This window comes from Balaenoptera acutorostrata, chromosome 7 (assembly GCF_949987535.1).
Source record: "Balaenoptera acutorostrata chromosome 7, mBalAcu1.1, whole genome shotgun sequence".
Classification (NCBI taxonomy): domain Eukaryota; kingdom Metazoa; phylum Chordata; class Mammalia; order Artiodactyla; family Balaenopteridae; genus Balaenoptera; species Balaenoptera acutorostrata.
Window position 1 is genome coordinate 61,978,392 of NC_080070.1, and position 21,873 is coordinate 62,000,264.

The 21,873-nt window shown below is 48.8% G+C and overlaps 1 protein-coding gene across 1 annotated transcript; it reads right to left on the reverse strand.

The window, feature by feature from the left end:
* Nucleotides 1-8,601: 8,601 nt before the first annotated feature.
* On the reverse strand, nucleotides 8,602-12,888 carry DLX5 (distal-less homeobox 5). Its single transcript, XM_007164802.3, has 3 exons — nucleotides 12,403-12,888; nucleotides 10,293-10,477; nucleotides 8,602-9,245 (listed from the first exon to the last, which is right to left on the reverse strand). The coding sequence occupies exons 1-3, from the start codon at nucleotides 12,755-12,757 to the stop codon at nucleotides 8,916-8,918; spliced, it is 870 nt and encodes a 289-aa protein (XP_007164864.1). The 5' UTR covers nucleotides 12,758-12,888; the 3' UTR covers nucleotides 8,602-8,915.
* Between the last annotated feature and the right edge of the window lie 8,985 nt (nucleotides 12,889-21,873).

Below are 21,873 nucleotides of genomic sequence, written 5' to 3' on the forward strand. Positions count from 1 at the left end.
ACCAATATACCCGTTCCTTTTTTTGTTGAGCAACTTCCACGCTCAGTCAGTCTTCAGAATGGTTTAAAACCGATCAGTCTTGTCATTTTCTAGCATTCGTATTGTTACATTAGGAAAAATGTTTTCTTTTCTTTTTTCCCCCTTCCTACTGTGAAACTTTGGGTTCGTAGCTCCCCAGGATCAATTCTGAACAAAGCCTCCAGCTGCAGTGCCATCCAATTTGAAGCAGACATTGGGGACAATTTAAGGTTTTTATCCACAAGAAGGTTTTTTTCCATTCTCTTAAATGCAGCCATAATTAGAGTAATTTTTCATGTAGCCCGCTGATTACAGCGTTTTTACCGTCAAAGATAATTACCTGTAATTTTCTTCCACTTTTAATACTAAAAAGCCATCTTTATTTAGATTCAGGAACAGGAAAGGCGAAACAAAAGAGGGAAATTATTCTGTTATTCATACACAAATTGCAGAGACGTAGGACCTAAAATTGAAAATTAACCAAAATTATAATGCTGAAAAGAATAGAAGAGGCTGCAGAAGTACAGCTGGTAGTGGGGCTTTGCTGAATTATTCAAATTACGTTAGAGAGAAAGCTACCATACATCGAAACCAACACTAATTTTTCTTTAAAAAAAAAAATTCACCAGACATATGCCAAACCACTGTGAGTGCATGGAATTCTGAAACCCAGAAAATGCATTTTAACGCATTGGAGGTGTTATGTTGCTCCTGTCTCGATCTTTCTATCTCTTAATATGAATTTAATTAGACAGGAAGTTCTACCAAGGGGTCCTCCCCGGAACTGGCTTTGGAATTGGGCTTCCTCTGGGTCCTCTGAACCTCAAGGGTTAACATTTTCTCTCTTTAGAATGTATTGACCCCATAGTAAAGTGATTCCCCAGAGAAGGGTTGGTAGGAGGGGCGTAGGCGAAGGCAGCGCCCAGTCTCGGTGCCTACTACGCCTCCCCACGTTCGAACTTGCCCGGAGTTCGAGTTCCAGAGCCTCGTTCTGACCATATTTTCCAAGTAAGAAAAAGAACAGTAGCTGCGGGGGCGGTGAGGGTGAAGGGGAAAATTTCTTCTCGACGCCAATAAGCATTTCATTATCTTTTGACACAATTTCGTCCAAAGGTTCCCGCTGGAGAAAGGCCTTTCTGCATTGGGGTGAGGGAAGCAAAGATTTCTCAGGCTCCTGCACTTAACACCTCTAGCTGCTTCCAGCATCTACTGGGTCAGGAAACAGCGTCATCTATAGATAGAACTGCACCGCTTCTTGCGAGGGTCTTCCTCGGGTGCATTCCTAAATCAAACTGGTTCCCTGGCTCCGCAGCTCGGCTCCGCGTCTCAGCCAATCGTGCCCCTCCAACCCCAAGGTCTCGGCGCTTGGGCCTCGTGGGCAACAGCTCTACAATCGGCATCCCACCCCGTCTCCCTCCCCCCACCCCCAGCTTGAGGCAAAGGCACCGCAAAGCAGCCCTAAAGGGTTTCAGAGGCCAGTTATTCCGGAAACTTTCTCCCAAATGGAGGAAGGCGTCAAAGGGGCTATAAAGTCGAGAGATTCAGACTACACCTGCCGTTGCCGATGTCCGCATACCCGTGATGCTAAAGGAGCACTTGTCGCGAACTCCGTTTGCTCTCTCAACGCCCCCAAACTTAAAATCATCACCACATGTAAAGACCTCAATGGATTCGTCTAGGACTAGCTTTGAGTAACAACTCTTCAAATATATTTTAGATTGGAATCTCCAGAAGGCTCCCTCCATACCTTACAGAAACCCGGTCCATTTCCCAGTCTCCAGTCACAAGCTGCACCAAATATCAACAGCACAGAAAGCAAGAAAGACAAATCGAGTTCTTAAGGATCCCATTCTCACCCAAATCTTTTTACTCACCAGAACGACCACCCTTCTACTGTTAAGGGGGATAAAATGTCAGAATTCAAAAACATCTCTAAAGCAAAGTTGCAGTCCATAATAAATCACAGCAGCAACACATATAGCTTGGAAAGTGTGAGAAGAGAAATATGAACTGTCTTGAAGTATGCAAGAAATAAAAACTTACCCCCAGTGAATATCTCTTAAGCAGTGATCAGGGTCTAGAAATCTATACTGAACAGAAGCAGAGGAGAATATTTTTCTGAGTCTCAGGGCAGAAGCTCTTTCTCTATATTCTTGGTTGAGTGAGCACATCCAGGTGTGAAATTGTTTGCACACCCCAGCACCTCTTATATTGCCAGCAAAATTAGCTGTTATTACTGTCACTGTTTAGTGATGGTTAGCGTGATACAAAAAAAAAAAACTGCTGTAATCAAGACCTGGCGCATCTTTGCAAATTACAGATAATTGTAAACGTCCAGATTATGATAATAGCATCCTAATCCAGCCTGCAATATAATTATTACAGAGTGTTACATCTGAAACTGTCCAGTAGGGCTAATTCAGCCATTATTTAGACCCTATTTTTGCACGGCAAATGGGTTGCTGAGTTGAAAATGTACGATTGTAATTTCACAGGGCACTCAATGAGTAATGGTATAGGAAGAGGAAAATACAAAAGTGAAATGTGAACAGTAGCGATCAAATCAAACCCTGAAGGACAAAAGACTGTTTGATTCATATGGAAAAAGAAGAGCGGGAATTAAGAAAATAGCAGATCAGTGGTCTGAAGCATTACGTGTCCAAATCTTCAATATGTGTAAGGCTGATGTGTTTGCAAGGGCTTCTACATCTGCTGCTGCCTGGAGTCTGAAATAATTTTTCTTTTTCTTTCTTTTTTTTAACTTGTCTTTCCCCCCCTTCCCCCTTCTCTCTCCTAAGGCATTATCTTCGCTTAAAAAAAAAGAGTGCCCCTCCCCCAAGCAAAGACCATTTGTCAATTTCACCATTGTTTCCAAGGCAGCCTCAGAATGTGCCTGTCATTTGTTTATGAACATTTAAAAAAATGAATTTGCAATCTCTCTTGTCATCAGAGCAAAACGCCCTGGATGTTTGTAAGTGTTCCTAAATTTCATCTCCATTCTCTTTCACTGGGAATAAGTCACTGAGAGCTCTAAAGGATATTAGCAGAAAATGTATTAATTGCTGCTAATTAAATAAAACCGGCTGGGAAGCTGTCTCCTCCATTCGGCTTCCACGGCTGTTGGCTTTAATCCTATCACTAACTTTTATTAATTAACACTCCCCTTCTCATGTAAACCAGTCCAGCTGATTCTTTTGCTACAAGTCACTGATGTACTACTTCTTTCTGTATTCCAGAAAGTCTGGTATTTTTGATAAAGAACTGTCCCTGCCCCAGATATGGTTGTAAAAGAGCAAGGTCAGTCTCCTTAAACTATGGAGGGACCGAGGAGAGAGGGAGTTGGAGAATTATAACAAGTGAGTCTGGAGAGAGGCTGGGGCGCTGTGCTGGTTCCAGAGTGAAAGCAAACCTTGGGTTCCAGCTGCTGCCTCCTGAGGATGAGGAGGATGAACCCCGGCCAGGATGAAACTTCTGGAGTCCAGTTCTGGTTCCTGGTGGTGATGTCCTGGTCGGGGACACCTAAAGCCCACAAATTCCCAGGAGTTCAATTTTCCCACCATGAGCACAGACAATTTCCTGGGCATCTTTTCCAGCCTGTTGGACAGTGTGTGATGATTCTCCCTCCTCCCACCACCTCACAAACCCTGGAGCTGCCCAGCCAGGGCCACCCTGCAGGGTGGCAAGCAGGCTTACTAGCTCCTGTGAATTTAAGGGCAATAATGAAATGTCCCCTGTTTAGTGACCCCTGTTTATGGATGAAAGTTGAGTCCATATCCTGCTTCTTCCCCCGCCCTCTTCTCCCATCTTGCAAATGACAAATGGCAGAAATAGTCCTTGAATGACAACAAGCTTCCAGTGGCTTCTTGTCGCCTTTCCAAGAAAAAAAAATGCTTTAAAATAAATCATAGCTTGAGTACTGTTTACCGTCCTTCGCCTCCACCTACTTCTTAAAAAAAAAGTACACTAGACTGTGCATGGTGGAGATTTGACAGAGAATCCTTACTGAAACTTTGTGTGTGTGTGTGTGTGTGTGTGTGTGCAGAATGATGTTATGAAGCCATTTTTTTCCCCTTCCTGTGGCGAAAGGTCGTAATGTGTGGTATTTCACGGTTTTATATAAATTTTGGTTTAGGATGTGGAACAGACTCAATAATACGTGCGCTTTTGGCAAAGAGACTCCTTCGGATCCCCATAAATCAGAAGTAAATACGGAGTCCCTGCGAACAAAAGAGCAGAAACAATGGCTGCAAATCAGGACTCTCTTCTCTTTTAAAGAGAGATTCATGTAAATTCCCCCGGTTCCTATCTTTACGGTTAGAGCTCGACCTATAAAACAGGTTATTACATTACAGCCGGCAACCCTGGATGATTGAAAGGGAAGTCTTCCCCCGCCCCTCCGCAGTCGATACTCTGTGTGTACTTTCTGCCCTGTACCACAGGGGAACCTAAAGCTTGTCAGATGCAAAAGAAAACGCGGATGCGGCGGGGGTGGGGCGGGGGTGGGGGGACGGAGCTGCGTAGAAAAATATGTAGCCAATCCCATATGTGCTACCACTATTTGGGCTGTTTTCGAAGCCCAGAGTTCGCCGGCACCATGGAAAAACCAAGTACAGTGCGCAGCACTCGCAGGCAACCTGGGAGCGCGAGCCGCAGCGCCCCCTCCCCAACCTCCCGGGAGGCGGGATCCTCCGCCCAGCCGCTGTGGGAGGGGGTGCGTAAGGGCGGAGGAGAGGGGTGACCGCAGGCGGATCCGCCGGCGTGGCGCGCTTCCCAGAGGTGCCGGAGGGCGTCTGTCCTCAGGGCGTGCCTCCGGGGAGGGCTCGAGAGCTCGGGGTTGGCGGGAACCCAGCGGCCAGTGGGAGGCGCGCGATCCGAGGGGTTGCGGGACGGGGCGGGGAGGGGGTGACAGTTGGGGAGCCCTAAAGGTCCCTCTCTTCGAATAAAAGGAGGCGCTGGGGGGCGTGAGAGGGGCAAGGGGCAGTGGTCCAGGAGGCATCCCTCGCGCTTCGGGCTGGGGAGCTCTGGAGGCCGAGTGGTGTCAAGGTCGGAGTAAGCTTCAGAGCGCGCTGGGAGGAGCCGAGCACCGCCTGGCCTTGGCGCGCTGTGGGCGACTCCCAGGACGGCGCGGCCAGGACGCCGCGAGCCGTGGGGCGTCCGGTGGGATCAAAGAAGCCAAAGGAGGCCAGCCGGCGCGTCTGGGATTGTGGGATAAGGGGCGGGAGACAGAGGATTGGCATGGGCGGGGAGATCCTGGCCTAGCCTGTGCCTGTGTCATCGGGAGGGTGTGCGTGCGTGTGTCGGTGTGCGGGTCAACACGCTCCTGCCCGAGGCCGAGACCTGGGTGGATCCGAGTGTGGGTGGACAGGCTCCCGGGTGGGTGCCCCAACAGGAGGGAGAGAGAGGGAGCGAGATCAAGGGCAACGAGGTCTGCGGGTTCCTCTGTGTGTGTGTCTCAGGCCCTGTGGCTCAGCACTGGAGCCGCCTGGCACCCACAGGAATGCGGCTTCTCTCGGCTCCCCAGGCCGCCCCCTGTTCCACAAGGAGGTGGCCGCCAGGAAAAAGGGGGGGGGGGAGTAAGGGCAGAAATCCGCCTAGCCCAACGCGAGCCTCAAACAAAGGCCAATTTATCTGCTCTTTTACAGGATGGCCCAGGAGGCGGACAGGGCACCAAAGAATCATACTGGCCCTGCCAGCATGCCCTCGGCCTCCTGGGCTTTGTGAGGTGGTCTGAAGATGGGGATAGGAGCTTGGGAGTATGGGGGGCGCGGTGAAGAAGCCCACGGGAAAGAAAATTAAATCTTGGGGTGAGCTTGACATCTCGGGAGCACTAGACTGAGAGCTAGGCAAGTGGGGACCGGAAGAGGCAGGCAGAGGTCAGGAGAGTGGGGTCGGGCAGACCGGGACTCTGCTGGGGAGTGGTACATGTTTATATTAGATATAGGGATAAACAATGGTGAGAAGGAGGGAGGGTGGGAGGCAGGGCAAGGGAGAGGAACATCACACGGATATTTTTAGCCTTTGCTGAGGATCTGTTATTTTTACATCCTTGGGCGCAGGACTGCAGGGAGTTAAATTCCCCAGGGAGAATCCCCGCGGTGCCAGGGAAAACCCGCTGCAGACTGGTTTGCCAGAATATTTTTGTCCACGGCTCCCGGACCAAGTTTAAAAAAAAAAAAAAAACCGCGAGAGAGACGAGGCCATTGCGAGTGGAAGAAGTGAGGTTAGCACAAGGGAAGGAATCCTGAAACCTAGTCTGTCCGCGCGGCGTTATGCCTGCCCGCGTCGCAACGAGGCTCTGGTGTCCTTAACAACAAGCAGTGTCAAGGCTGGGGGTGACGGGGTGGTCGTTAAAGAAGAGCTTCCCTCTTCTTTCCGGGAAGAGTCCGAACTCGCGCTTCCCTCCGCTTGACCGCGCCGGCCGATCGGGGTTGGTAGTGAAGGGATCCCCTTTTCAAAGCAGGAAAGACGAGGGGAGATGATGGGGAAGGCTGGAAAAAATATCTGCCCTCTCCACGTGTAGAAAGGGAAAGAGTGTGCTCCAAGCACATTCTTGCCACTCAGGCCCCCAGTGGGTGCGCCCCCTCCAACCTTCGCGAGCACGCACCCGGGGGCGGCGAGGGGTGCCAGCGCAGGGGGAAGCTGGCGCTCGGAAACCGCGGGGAGGCGGGGGGGGGGGTGTCTCTCGGCCGGATTCACGAGAAGTAAAGCGCTGGCTCTCGGTGTAATGGAAACTCCCGCACGCCTTACAAGCCAAGAATGAAAAGCAGGAAATGGATTCCTCTACCTTTCCCCCCATCCTCCTGTTCTCTGCCAGCGCAGACAACAAAGTGGGCTCCGCACGGCTTTCCCCCAAGCGCGTCGCCATCCGGACCTTCTTCCGAGAAAGGAGGGCTGGAGGGGAACGAAGGGGGTGGGGGGGGGGGCGAGAAGCTTCGAGAAGAGAAGCGCTTTGGGGGTGGGGGAGGAGGAGGGGTCCACAGCCTTGGCCGCGGCCCATGTGCCACCCCGGAGCCAGGCAGGGTGCCTCTCAAGACCAGCAAACCATCAAATCCCCCCAAGGTCTTTCTAAATTGGCAGGCTAGAAAGGAAAAGGGAAGAGAAGGAAGGAGACGAGGAGAGGAAAGGAGAAGGAGCGAGAAAGAGAAGGAGAGAGAGCACACAGGTAAATTCCCCTCAGGGCACACAGCGTGCCTTTTCAGGTCTAGTCTCCCAATCCTGGAAGAACCTTCTCAGAAGTCCTCAGATGACAGGATGTAAATTTTTACGTTCTAATCTTCCCCCCACGCCCCCACCCCCGCCCAAGAAAACTATTTTGTCAAATTTATTGCTGCTGACTTCCTAGCTGTAAAATATATCTCACGCACCTTGTAATTTCCAACAAACGATTTCCCTTGGTATCCCAAGGAAACAGAGTCAGGCGAACTAAAGAACAGTCAGAAAGACACCCACAGTTCAGGCCTGGGAGTACAGCTCTAGACCCGGGCTGTAGCTCTGGTCACACTGTTGATGTCTGTGTGCAGAGGTGGAGAAGGATGCGACAGAGGCCAGGGTTGCTGCAAGTCCTTCCTCTCTGCCCCAGAGAAGCCTTCACAAAAGAGAAATCCCTGCAAACAGATGCAGTTTCCCATCGTTTGGAACCTGCTTGCCACTGTCTTATGTAAAAGCAAAGCAGAGAGAGCTCCTTCCTGAAAAAACCAGAGCAGTAAAGAGGATGAAGGAAGTAATTTATGTTTGGAATATTGTCTCACACGATATGAAATGGACACGGGGCCACAATACTTTCCTTCCTTTCCTCCACCTTATAATTCCCTCTTGGCAGAACGAATGCATTCCCCCTACACACACATGCCCTGCTTGGCCTACTGATTTAGGTCCATCATTGTTTTCAAGTCCTGTGATCCTTTCCTCTTGTGAAAGAGCTCAGATACATTTATAATCATACACTGAGTCCAAGGCACTACCATTTGCCACACTGCAAACATTTCAGGTTTTTAAAAAAAATGTAATAGAAGGGGAAATTTCTTTTTCTTCTTTTTTTTCATTTTCTCATCTCTGGAAGCTCCCTTTGAAGGGAGTGTAATTTGTCTAATTGCTCTGGCAATACACAGAGGCTGATGGGGAGGGGGGCAGTCTCCACCATAATTGCTTTGAGCTTAGAATTCAGAGTGGTTATTGAGGGATTTCTGCTGCTTTCTTACTCACACACAGAGAGGGAGGGCTGTATTTAGATTCCGGCATTACTTTCTACCTGAAACAATTTGGGGTTAAACTTAAAATTATCTAAACGTTTTTGTGGTTAGGCCAAAAAACACCTAAATATATACTATGTGGCAGTACTCTAAACAGGCCACATATGTATATAGACATATAAAGTACAGCATCCAAAATATACACATCTACAGTTCTGCATCTACACAGCCCCCAGTTTCTGTTTTCCTTTTTGCCTTGTTGGATCTCTGCAGAGTTTGTCTTCCTTTAACTGCCTGCACAAAATGTCACCAGCCCATTATAAGTGGGGCAAATGGAGTATTTTTTAGAGGCATTTTGCTTTCATGGTCGAAATAATTTTATTTATCCAGAATATACAGTTTAATTCTTCTATCTACACTTATTTACATGGTTAAAATAACATTGAAAAAAGTCTTTTGAAAATTTGAGGTCATAGATTTCAAGGCACTATTGATAGTGTCCACAGTTGCGCAAAAAAAGTTCGTCTGTAAAAAAAGGGGGGACGGGGTCCTTTGAAATGCAATAACTTACATGCAAAAAAAGCTTTACACATGAATCTTTTTTGTTTCTGTTTTCCAAACTTCCCCATATGAATTTCTTTTAAATGATTTTCTAAAACAGCAAAAACACAGTAGTCCCAAAAAAGACAGCAAGAGAAAGCGGCCGGTCTAATAGAGTGTCCCGGAGGCCAGCGCCAGCGGGTGCTGTAAGGAGCCGGGCGGCGGCAGGTGGGAATTGATTGAGCTGGCCGCGCTCGGGTACCAGGAAGCCGAGTTCTCCAGGTAGCTGGACGCGGGGGACTGGTTGGAGGTCGGAGGGTGGGCATGAGGGTGGTGGCTGAGCGAGCGGGACGAGCCCTGGGGCTCCCACACCGCCGGAGACTGAGGCGAGTTACACGCCATAGGGTCGCTGGAGCTGGGGCTGTGCTCCGGGGGCATCTCCCCGTTTTTCATGATCTTCTTGATCTTGGATCTTTTGTTCTGAAACCAGATTTTCACCTGAGTGGGGGAACAAAGGCACACGTTACCGGGACACTCAGAGGCTGCCCGCGCGCCTCCCCCAGGGCGGCAACTGGAGGCGATTTCGGCCCCCAGGAGGCCAGGCCCTGTCGTCTCCCCGCAGCTCTCGGCCCACGGTCAAGGGGCTGGGCCGGGGGCAAAGCCTGCATCTCGGGCCCCAGAGAGCGCCCTGTTGGCTGCTGCTGGGGCCGGACCCCCAGCCTTTTGTCTTATGTTGGGGCCGGGGGAGGGGCGCGAGTGTCCGCGGCCGCGAGCGCACACGGGTAGGCCTGCGCGGAGCGCCTGCAAAGCGGCGCCGCGAACGTCTCCAGAACAACCGCCAGGGCCCGGTGAGCTAGGGGCGCGGGGCCGGCTACGCGCGCACGCGCGAGAGTGGGGCGGACAAGGAGCGGTCTCGCCGTTTCCCGACCGATCCCTTTCACTCCCTCCTCGGCTCCGAGGACATTCTTTATTCTTCCAAAGACGCCCGTGGGGCTGGGGTGGGAGTGAAGGGAACGGGACGATCCAGGGCAGATTTCCCCGTACAGCCCGCCCTCCCACCTCGGAAGGTCAGGCTGCTGCGGCCTAAAGCTCCGCAGGCGCAGGGCGTGACCCGTCAGCTCTTCCGGCTGCAGGCGACGTTCCCGGCTTCCGCGCGGCCTAAGACCACCGAGAGCCCGCCGGGCCCCGCTCATCCCGAGAGGCTCTGCATTGTGCAGAGAACCAGTTTCCCAAAGCTTCGAGAGTGTCCTGGAAACAACCCTCCCCTTGTTTCCAACCTAGGAAACCGGCCCCTCAACGCCCGAGGCTCGAAGGGGTGGGGCTTGCATCTCGGGAAGAACGCGGTCTCCATCCCATCCCTACCGTCGCACGGCGGCGACACCCGGCCTGACTCCTAGAGGGAAGGGCGCGGGGTCAGTGTCTTTCTGTCTGTGAGTTTCTCGCGGGCCCTATTGAATCGGCTCCAGCCCGCCGGGACCGAACCCCGCGGCCAAGCCAGGCTTGCAGCCCAGGCGGGGCTCTTGCCCCGGCCGCGGCCGGATTTACCTGTGTTTGCGTCAGTCCCAGGGAGGCGGCCAGCTCGGCGCGTTCGGGCAGGGCGAGGTACTGAGTCTTCTGAAACCTTCTCTGTAACGCGGCCAGCTGAAAGCTGGAATAAATAGTCCTGGGTTTACGAACTTTCTTTGGTTTGCCGTTCACCATCCTCACCTCGGGCTCGGCCACTTCTTTCTCTAAATAATCAAAACAGACCCGGTTAGAGTTGTCGGCGGACAATGGCCCTTTTGCAGAACTTGCAAATACAGTCCTTGAATATATTACCACGCAGCCTTCACTCTCTTTCCCCCATATTACCGCCTTTGCTTCACGAGACCCCTCCCTCCCCATCGTGGAAAAGCCAGGTAGCCTGATTAATTCCCTACTCTGTTTATTCAGGTTCTCCTGGGTTTGTGCAAGGCGCCTTGCACAGCACAACTCCTTTTTCGGCGTCCGGCATTTAGCCCTTGCAGCGGTTCCTGCTTCACCCGGATTCGTTTTCAAGCCCACCCTGTGTTCACCGACGTTTCTTGGGTGAGTCTGGCCAGCCGCTCCCGGGGATTCAAGGGGGAGGCCCCGGGCCGTGGCCCCCCTTATGTCAGCGTCTGTTCGGGCGCCCGCAGAGGCCAGACGCATGGGCAGGGAAGACGCTAAACGAGGTCTCCAAAGTTCAAAGACCCACAAGCAAACTATGCTCCTTCAATTCAGCAGCAAGCCGTCCGAGCCGCCGCAGACAGAGGGCCGATTATGCAGCCCCCATAATCTCCCTGCAGATCTGCGAGGGCACAGATGTGTCTGGTTTCTTTTACAAATAGACTTAATAAGTTCTTGGCCAAAAGAAAAAAATCTTTCATTTATGCACGAAGTTCAGAGACACTGAAAGGAACGAAGACACGCCTCCCCCTCCACCCGCCCCCCCCTCCCCGCAGTCTTTGAAAGTTTATCAGGAGTTATAGTTCCAATACAATTTGAAAAGGAATCCGCGGTGGGGTGTTTTCGTAGGAAAGGGGCGGCAGGTCAGGACGAATTTAGCAGAATTGTGAGTATAGACTTGGGAGAAAAAAGACTCTCGGAACGCGTGTTTTACAAACGTGCCCTGGGGCCACAAGTCCCCTTTCACAAAAGTACCATCTTATCAAAAGTGCCCATCTCTGGAAGGGGCGGAGAACCTCTCCTCGGAGTGTGTGTGTGTGTGTGTGTGTGTGTGTGTGTGTGTGTGTGTGTGGCGAGCTCCTAGGAGAGGAAGGGTGGAGGATGAGGGCTGTGGTCTCGATTCTGCCAGAGCAGGGGATGCTAATATTAGCAGGATTATTAATGTGCTGGTGGGAAGAGATCAAACCTGACCAGCAAAACCTCTCCTAGGAGACCTTATACCTCTCTTACTGCCCAAGCTCACTAACCCTCTTAAACTCTCCAACTAAGTTTCAAGGCAGCCGCAAAAGGAGATGGGAAGGAGAAACAAATTGTAGGCACCTAATGGAGAAAGAAAAAAATATTGCTCCAATAACGTGACCCTTCAGCAACCCTCCTCCGCCTTTAAATGGCTTTTTGTTTTGGGAAATGCCTTGGAGAAACCGCAAGGCTCTCGGCGCGCTCTTCCTCTGGCGGGCTACAGCTCTCCAGCCCCCACCCCGCCCCGCGCGCTCCGGGTACGCACACCACGCTGGCTCGCGGCTGCTCTCACGCTAATCCCCGCAGAGTCTTTGAGGCAGCCTTCCACTCCCACTCCTCGAGCACGCTTACCCTAACATCCAGCAAATAACCTTCCGTTCATTACGTAAACGCCGCTCAGGCTGGTTGATTCTTTCCTCTCTCCACCCCTACCCGCTTTCCAGCTTCGCCGGCTTCCGACCGGGCAAGCTGGGAATCCAGCGGCTTGAGGGGTCGCCCGAGGGTACCAGAGAGGAGAGATGCTGGTCCGAACTCCCCCGCAGGCTTCTTCTACTAAGGATCTCTAAAATGCTGGCTCGGGAACCTCTCTTGGTTGCAGAGTCCCGGCCCCCACTCCCGCCGGGTGCGCCCGCACTGCAGTGGACGGCGCGGCCCCCCGATCTCCCACCGCATCTCGCTCCTCCCTGATCCTGGCTCCCCCTGTGTCGGTCCCCACCCCCAGCCCCCGTACCTGGCTGGCTGGTGGCGCTCGGCACGCGGTTGTAGGCGCCGCCGTACTGGTGGTAGGGGCTGGCGTAGCTGTAGTCGGCGTAAGCTTTGGCGGGGTAGCTGCCCGCGGCGCCGTTCACGCCGTGGTACTGGTACTGGTAGGGGTTGAGCGCTTTGCCGTAGGAAGCCGAGGTAGGAGAGCAGTACCCATGCGGGGCTCCCCCCGCGGGGCTGTAGTAGTCGGAATCGGTAGCCGACGACTCGGGCAAAGTTGGCGATTCCTGAGACGGATGGTGCATGGCTGCGGACGTCTGGAACGGGGCTTGGAAGTCGCCGGATCGGATGCTGGGGACCCTCCTGTCAAACACTCCTGTCATTGCTCACTGGCGGCGGCGGTTATCCTTGCTGCTCTGCGGAGGCGGCTGCCCGAGTTGGCCGTGGGGCTGCTCTGGTCTAAGCAGACATGGCTGTGGGAGCGAGGGAGGAGGAGGAAGAGGAGGAGGAGGAGGAGGAGAGGCGGCGGCGAGGAGGAGGCTGGGAGTCTTGGAGGCTCTGTCTCCGGCAGGCTGACTGCTGGCTGAGGCGCAGCACAGCCTTGGTTAAATCCTTAATTGCGCGCTTACGCACAGCGGGGTGGATCGGGTTCCATTGGCCAGGGCCTCAGGAGCAGCAGCAACACCCTAACTCGTCCAACTAGTTTGAGCACAACAAAGCATTGCTTAAAAAAAGAGGGAGAAAAAATGAAGGGGGGGTGAGTGTGTGTGTGTGTGTTGTTGTCGCTCGCTGGGGGAAGAGGGGGTCCTCAGGCAATCTGTTTTCAGTGAATACTAAAGACAACGCAGAAGCGCCAACACCCAGCTCTGTACTGTCTGGAGACAATGTGTTCCAATCAGCAGCCTCAGAAAGTGCACATGTTTTGGGGATGAGGTCGACCACGGTCTTCCCATGCCCCTCACCTCCCAGCCAGCCTCGAGCTGCATCAAGGGCGAATGTAGACTGAACACTAATATTGAAATGGGGAATCAAAGCGGGGCGGGGAGCAGGGATGTGGGATAAAGGTGAGAAGAAACTGATGAGAACAATATTTTTAGTGGGGCACTGGGAGCCAAGCTGTAATTTACATGTGTTGAAAATTTGTGATTTGGGAAAAGACAGACAAATTTGCAACAAGCACTTCCTTTGCCCGAGATGAGTTATTTCTCAGACAAGGGAGAGACAAGGATGCTCAAGAATGCACTCTTAATGGCAGAGAGAGTTCCTGCAAGCCCAAATCCCTACAGCGACTTAAAAAATTGCTGTCTTAAGCACAAATAACTTAATGACTCCCAAATTGCTGGTCCCCAAGAGGAGCGGGCAGCCCCACATTTTGTTTGATATTCTAGTCTATTTGGATGCTGTTGGAATAGAGGATCAGTAATTCTGTGTTCAGTGGTCAAAGATTCCTGCAAAAGTGAATGGTCTACTTGTGACTTGTCCTCAGGGAACTAATGGGAACCCCAAGAACGCTGGGAAGTAGACAGAGATAAAAGTTCTTTGGGGAAGTTGGGTGAAGCCCATGGATTTCCCTCTTCCAGCTCCATGGAGGTGGCACCGAGGGCCTGCTTTTCCATTTCCCACGTCCGGATTCCTGTACCCTCAATCCCTTTATTTCTTGCAGTGAAAGCATCTTAGCTCATATGCAAAGGGAGAAAAGGCTCAGGAATCAAACACTTGGTATTTGGGATGCAGAGTTTGCCTTTCACGAAGTGTCACTCTTGCTCTAGTGGTGATCTAGCTGGGAGTTTAGAAGTTTAACATTAGTCAGTTTACCGCTACCCACTTCCTCTCCCCTCAAATAGGACACTCCAGGAGCTGGATCCTGATTTGGGTCCTCCCAGCATCTTCCTCCAGGGGTTCTAAGACCCGGAACCTGGGAGCTCCACCCGACATCCAGGGTGGAACAGTCTGACTTCTCATCACCGCCTCATCCCTCCCCCGCCCCACCCCCGACCCAACCGAAGAAGAAAATGTCTACATTAGTTGTGTCTAGTCTTAGTTTAGCCTCACTTTGGCTGTGGAGCTATTTTGGCCCAAAACAGGCTAGCAGGAGAGCCGAGGGGGTGGGGGCGGGTCCGGAACTCGGAGCAGGAGGCCAGCCTCGCTCCGAAACTACAAAGCCGAGCAGCCACATGTGCACCAACTCCCTGCCTCTGGGCGCCGTAAAACCACAGCTATTGTCGCATAGCCCTCTGGGGGCAACTTCAGCTCTGGCGCGCACAGGGAAGGGAAGGTGTGTGTCACAGGGTCCACAGCGCCCCTCCTCCCACACCCGCCCGAGTCCCTGCTTGCGGCCTGTGCCGCCCCAGACTTCGCTGAGATAGAAGCTCGGTTAAACAGAGCCAAGGCTGTCCGCCCATCCTCACACCATGCTATGGCTGTCGGCACGGCAGTTCACCCCCTAGGTTCTGGCTGAGAAGGACCACAGGGCTTCGGGGAAACACTACAGACCGCAGCAGGCTTGCAGCCCTGGCCTCTGCTCCGGAGAAGTTCTCGGCGCCCATCGAGTCACCTTACACGCATCCTGCCATTTAATTCCACGAATCGCTTCCCCAAAGCAATGCCAGGGATGGTTCAAAGCGCCTCCTGGTTCGGGGAGCAGGCGGCCTTCCGCAGCACCCCACCGTATCCCCGCAGCCCCACCCTGGCACTCTCTACTTTTTACAGATTTAAAAGTTATTACGTGGCGGGAAATGAGGTCAATACCGTTATGCTAAATCGGATGTTCGTAGCAATGTCCTTAGACCTTGCTGAGAAGGCAGATTCCAATCTGGATGGATTGGAAGCTGCAGAATTTGGACAGAATTTAGAAGTTCAAAATCCGGTTGAAAACACAGTGTTACAATGTTAAATTATTCTAGACCTCGCTAAATTTCACTTTTCCTCCGACGAAAAAAGACATTCTTTCCCATGTTTTACACAAGACAAAAAGGAGTGGGGCGAAAAGGAAGGATTTAACTTCTTTTTCTCAGTTCCTAAAGTGGTGGCCCTCACGCCAGACTCCGAGCCACTTGTGCAAAGGCTTCTGCTGGGTGAGGCCTCCAAACCTGGGTGTGTCTCTGAAGGTCCAGAGCATCGACTTTCTTGCTTTGTCCCGCTTCTTTTCTAGGTTGACCCCATTTCCCCCTACCCTTCCTTTCCTTAAAGGAAGCGGGAGGGAGAGGGAGCGCTGAGTTAAAAGGAGCCCGAGTCTGATCACAACATGGTCCCATTTCCTTTCAGGTTAGAGTCATTGTGGCTTTGTGCACGGCTGGCACCGGGCCTGGCCGGCGCTTCGGACCCACACTCTGGGCGCACACGTGTTGGGTATCCCGGCTGTCAGGGTAGCAACTTTTGCTGGTACTGTGGTGCTTGTGATACCAAGGCTCAGAACTCTAAGGCCAGCGGGCCGGACGCTGTTACCTCTTTCAAAACCCACTGACAGGCCCAGCCACGGAGAAACAGCCCCACGGCTTCAAACTTCTCCAGAAGTGCTCTCCTCACGGCGACACGTAGGAAGAATGTGAGTAATTTCATCTCCTAGTAGCCGAAATTTGAAAAGGGCGGGAGGCGGTGGAGGGGAAACGGACCCTAAGAGTAGTGCAAGTCTTTACCACGAGCGCCACCCAGTGTCCGCGAGGAGCAGCGTGCAAATGGCAAACGCTTCCCAGGCTCGCAGTCCCTGGCTGGACAACGCCCGTTTGTCCTGGGGTTCGAGTCGGCTACCACGTGGCTTTCCTTCTCTCCGCTTCCAGCAGATCTCTCTCTCCACTCCCACGCCCTTTCGTTCCTTTACGTTACTCCGTATACAGTCATACTCTTCCTCTCCCCCTCCCCCCCCCCTCCAACCGGATCACTTTTTTTCTGGGTTTTAGCACGAAATCCAGCGATTTGGGGGAGTACCATGCTCTGGGATGACTGGAACCAATCGAGGGTGACCCTTGTTTCCTAGACAGTTCTAAGAAGCAGGCTCTCCTCTAACTGGATGAGGCGCTGGAGAGACTGAGGGTGATTCACTACTCCCGGGAACTGGAAAGATGGTACCAGTCTGAGTTTGCAGGGAGAGTGCTTTGAAAAGGCGTGGCAGGGAGCGGGGGAGGGGGGGATCATTTTAATAGCTGCTAACTCAGTGTTTTCCCTCTGACCTATCTGGAAATCTACTTACTCATAGGTGTGCCAAAAGTAGAGCATCCTTCCCTTTGGGCTTGACGCTCAGACAAATTACTGCACCTGAAAATATTTAGTTTATAAATTATGATCTTTTTAATATGGACGCTACTATTTTATTTAATTAAAAAATTGTACTCATCAGTTGGATGCACGAAATTCACGTAGATAAAGGACCTCCATAACATGATACTAGCATATATGCAAACTTGATGTAAACAAGTCTTCTTTAGTTTAGAATTTTTTAAATCCGTGGACTACCTGTCTTAAAAGTCCTTTCCTTGGTTTGAGGTTTATTTTAGTTTTCATCTGCAATGCTTTATCCATTATTTTGTTGATCTGTCCAGCGAACACTGCTCTCAGAGCAGTTCACTGTTATTATGTCTTTATTGATCACGATCCGTCTAGAGTACTTTTCATCCTAGAAATCTCAAACACAAACACAGCTGGTTACATCATATGTTTTGTGGAGACAGATCTGAGTATTTTATTTACAATGGAGCTTCATTTTTCTTTGAGCTAGGGCACGAAGATCATTTAAAAACTTAAGGTAAGAGCCCTAAATACTCAATTTGATGTTTGTCTGTAAAAGACACATTTCCATGAATTGCGATGAGATGAAAAAACAGGAGTGATGATTGCAAAAATGGTGAAGTCTTTAAAAAATATCACAAGTTGTTGGTCATTGGTTTCGGCAACTCAGCCGAATGGCTTTTGTGTCTCTTGATAGAGAGCCAGGCATACTGGCTTGGAACTGACATTCAGAGGTGGTTCATCTTCTGAGTTAGCAAAACTGTTTAATTCCCCACCGAGGTTTAAAGTTCTTCCCATGCACTTGTGAGGCTGAACTAACTAGGCCCAAGCCAAAATGCTTTGGAGCCCATATGAATTGACAGTGAGGTCACCCAGGGAGGGAGGTGAGGGAATGGGGGTGTGGGGAGGTGATGGAAAGGATAAGTAAAAAGAAAGATTCCTCCCATGCTGAAATTAATTACGGTACCCCCCTGCCCTCAAGAAAAATGTGTTTGGAGTTAAAGAGCATCTCCAACAAAGTAATCTCAAAGGATTCACTAGCAGGCAATTATATAAATATTCTGAATAAATTAAAAATCCCCAGAGGGGGAAACTATTTTCCGCTTAATTCCAAGCTAATAGGATTTTTCAGTCTATTTCCAAATGATAGTGCAGATCATAGACTTTGGCAGATTTTGTTTTTATAATTAAGACATTAAAATGTGTTTATTCATTTAACTTAAACATAACTGCTTAGGAAAAGGCCTTAAGTATCCACTCAAATCTATTCTCTATGAGACAAATTTAATATACCACAGCTGAAAACACTTCAAGTTCATCTAAGTAGGAAGTAAATGGGATTATATTATTATAAGTCTTTGCAAACTGAAATTGAGTCATATTCTTCCTCCTAAACTCAGATTTCATCTTCTTGAAAAGAAGGTTTGGCTGTGATGCTATTTACAAAACCTTTATTCTTCTTAAAGATACATAAATTCCAATTTAAAAAATACCCCTTGTGGAGTTAAAAGAAAAGTAATTGGCAGACAGGAATTCAGAGCAATGATCCAATTTTGGCAAGGAAATAGCAAGAGTGAAGCTTAAGTCATTTTTAATAACATTCTAATTCCAAGATCAGTTTAGAATTTTAAAGTTCATTGATCCTAAGCCACTGTGTTTTTATGATCTGACAACACTGTATGCAAAGGTGTAAAAAATCACTTCTAAAGTCAAATCCATTCAGATTATTCAATCACTGTGAGCTGGGTTAAAACTTGGTCCACAAATATATGAACTCAGGTAGGTAATATAGTTTTATAGATATTTTTGCACCCTGCCTTAATTGTATCATTTTAATAGATTAAAACAAACAGCAAGAAAATACAAAACCTTTTTGTACAGCTGTGTTTACTACCTTATACCTTTTGTAAAGAGAAAGATTCTTAAATAGGCAACCCCAGCCTGAGATAAGAGGTTTCCCTGCTGTGTTACACAGCATAATCAGTGGAAGGCACAGTGCCCACCTGGACTTGCATCCCTCTGTGCTCCTGCAGAAGAAAATAAAGGCAACAGGAAGGAAAAGTCAATAGCTTTCCAAGTCAAGTGTAGCTGATGCAGCAATGGAGTCCTTTTTTAAAAAAATTGTGGACAGAAAAGATACATTACCCTTCTTGTACCCAGAATCTTAGTAATAGTCAACTTTATAGACCATGAGCAGTTAAGCAGAAGTTTTCTTTTGCAACACCAAGTCTTAGTTTTATTTCTCTTTCTCAACACAGCAGACTCTTAGATGGTGCATTTAGCAAAGTATTGTAAACATATACGTTCGTCTAATTTATTGCTGCATCCTGGCTTACAACTTTGGGTATGTGACTGCAGGTTCCCAATGGTTTGAGTGCATTTTCTCAGTTTTACCCCTGAATGATGTATGCATTTCAATTGGTTACTTCAGAAATCAGGGAACACTTTGGCTGCTACTGCAACTTTTCAACAGCCCTCATTTTGCAATCAACATAGTATGTGTCTGCATGCACTATTGTTAGTTTCCTTTCCTTTTTTTTTTTTTTTTAAATATTTATTTATTTGCACTATAGTTAGTTTAAAATTGGGTTGGAGGAGTGGGTGAAATGGGTGAAGGAGATCAGAAGGGAAAACATTCCAGTTATAAAATAAATAAGTCATGGGGATGTAATGTACAGCATGGTGACTATAGTTAATAGTATTATATTGCATATTTGAAACTTGCTTAAGTGCTCTCATAACAAGGAAAAAAATGTAAATGTGTATGGTAATCGATGTTAACTAGACTTACTGTGGTGATCATTTTGCAGTATATACAAATATCAAATCATTATGTTGTATACCTGAAACTAATATAAGTATCAATTATATCTCAATAGAAAAAATAAAATGGGGTTTAGGGATATCTGGAATTTTACTTACAAGTTCCAGGAATGCTTGGAACTGTAGAGGGAAAAGATATTTCTTTTTTATGAAACTCTGGACTTCAGCTAGCCACAGAATATAAACAGATATTGTATTAAATCCTCTCCTAGGAAAAAAAGAAGTGAAGATGGAAATCAACAAATTAAATAAATGAATAACTGACACAGGCTAGAGTAGCTGTATTCATACATGAAGAAATTCAGAATATACTGTGGATGCACTATTCTTTCCCTACACTTTTCCCTTGCCTCTTTTGTTATTTGAGTCTCTCGCTGCTTCAGGGGTGTACTGTCATAGCTTTTTCACACTTGCTGTTTAAAAGTTTCAGACACTTTCAGGGTCATGTTATAGAGTAACTGTGCTAGGTCGCTGGTAGTTAACTTACATAGTAAACTTGGAGAGGATAAGGAGAATTTTTTAGCATTGAGAAAAAGAGATGAACCAAAGAGCTTATCTTTGCTGCAGTGATAACATTTTTAATAGAATTATTCCTGAAACCAGTCAGTTAGGTGTAAAACTGGTGATTTTAGTTAATTTAGTAATTGAAATCACTGGTAATTTCCCCTTAACTTACAAGAACAGTGGAAAAGATTGGAAGAGAAGTAGAAGGATGGAAAACAACAGGATAGAAACAGCCAGGAATTAATGACCACTCTGCTGTCTCTGAATTAGAATAGTCATTGGGGTGGCATTTAGGAAAAGCGTGTGTCCACCCAAGGATTGTTTTTTGGGGAGCACTTCCCAGAGAGTTTGCAATAAATGGGGTAGAAGGTGCTAATGACAGTTCTGTTCTTTGTGACTTTCTTTTACTGGGTCATTAAAATTCAACGTGGCCCTAAATATCACAGTTTAAGAAAACATTCTCTAAGTTTTTCCAATATGTTACTGGGTTCTGTTCCTCTTCATAGTCTTATGGTGAACATTTGGCATGTCTTGTGCAAATTTTATAGACCTTTAAATGGTTTTTCCCAAAGGGATTTCATATATAATTCACTTCTCCTCTCACAGTAGCCTTGAGAAGTAGCTATGTCAGGCTGTTAGGGTTGGTCTTCAACTTTTATGTATTTGCCTTTCCTTTAACTTGGACTTGCTCATATTCCATATTGGCACTCTTACCCAACCCTTATTGGCGGATTTGAGCCATGATGTGGTGGCACTGCCTGCCAGCCGCTACTGTTGGGACTAAAGCACCTGGCCTTTGAGGGCTGGTATAAGCGGTGCCAAGTGAATGTTCCTTTCCTGCCCCACTATGCCTGGGAGTATCCAGGCATGGAATTTTTGGCTCATGTGGGGCTGCCGTCTCTCCCTGCCTGGCCTCATCCCTCTTTCCCTCTTTCTGCCAGCCTTGCAGTGTTCCCTTTTTCCTTGTGCTAAACATTGCGCTTGCCTAAGCCCCTGCCCCTGTAGGTGAGTGGGCACATGAGGAAGGGAGATGCCTGACTCAGCTCTCCCCTGCCCATGGAAGACAAGCTGCACTCCAGGTGGGTGGGCCAGAGGGAGGTAGCGCTGGCAGGAACTATGGTTAGGGACTTTATATTTGTTTAGCTCTTTAGAAATGCATATCCACTTTCAAATACATCTATTTTGAATAAAAGGTACTCCTTGAATACCTATTTGACAGATTAGTAAACTGAAGCCCAAAGAGTCTACTTTTATAATAATAATACCTTGAATTTGCTTAGAGTTTTAAGCTTAAAAAAATCTCAGCGGGTTTTATAATTTAATATTTACCTCCACAATATTCTTGAGAGGTAAGTAGGGCGCTGAGAAATCTGACTTCCTAACTTCCTATTTACACTACATAAACCTCTGCTGTTACCTAAAGTTAGTCAAAAATTCCCATGGTTAAAATGCTATCTGGGGCTTCCCTGGTGGCGCAGTGGTTGAGAATCTGCCTGCCAATGCAGGGGACACGGGTTCGAGCCCTGGTCTGGGAAGATCCCACATGCCACGGAGCAACTGGGCCCGTGAGCCACAACTACTGAGCCTGCACGTCTGGAGCCCGTGCTCCGCAAAAAGAGAGGCCGCGATAGTGAGAGGCCCGCGCACTGCAATGAAGAGTGGCCCCCGCTCGCCGCAACTGGAGAAAGCCCTCGCACAGAAACGAAGACCCAACACAGCCAAAAATAAATAAATAAATTTATATAAAAAAAAATGCTATCTGTATACACACACCAAAAAAAGTTGGTCAAAAACAAATTTGGTACTCTTTTAATATGTAAAATAACAACATTCATTAGGCATTTACTATGTGCTAATTGCTTTGTGTATTTTTTTTTTTTTTTTTTAAAGGAAGGATTTATTTATTTATTTATTTATTTATGGCAGTGTTGGGTCTTCGTTTCTGCGCGAG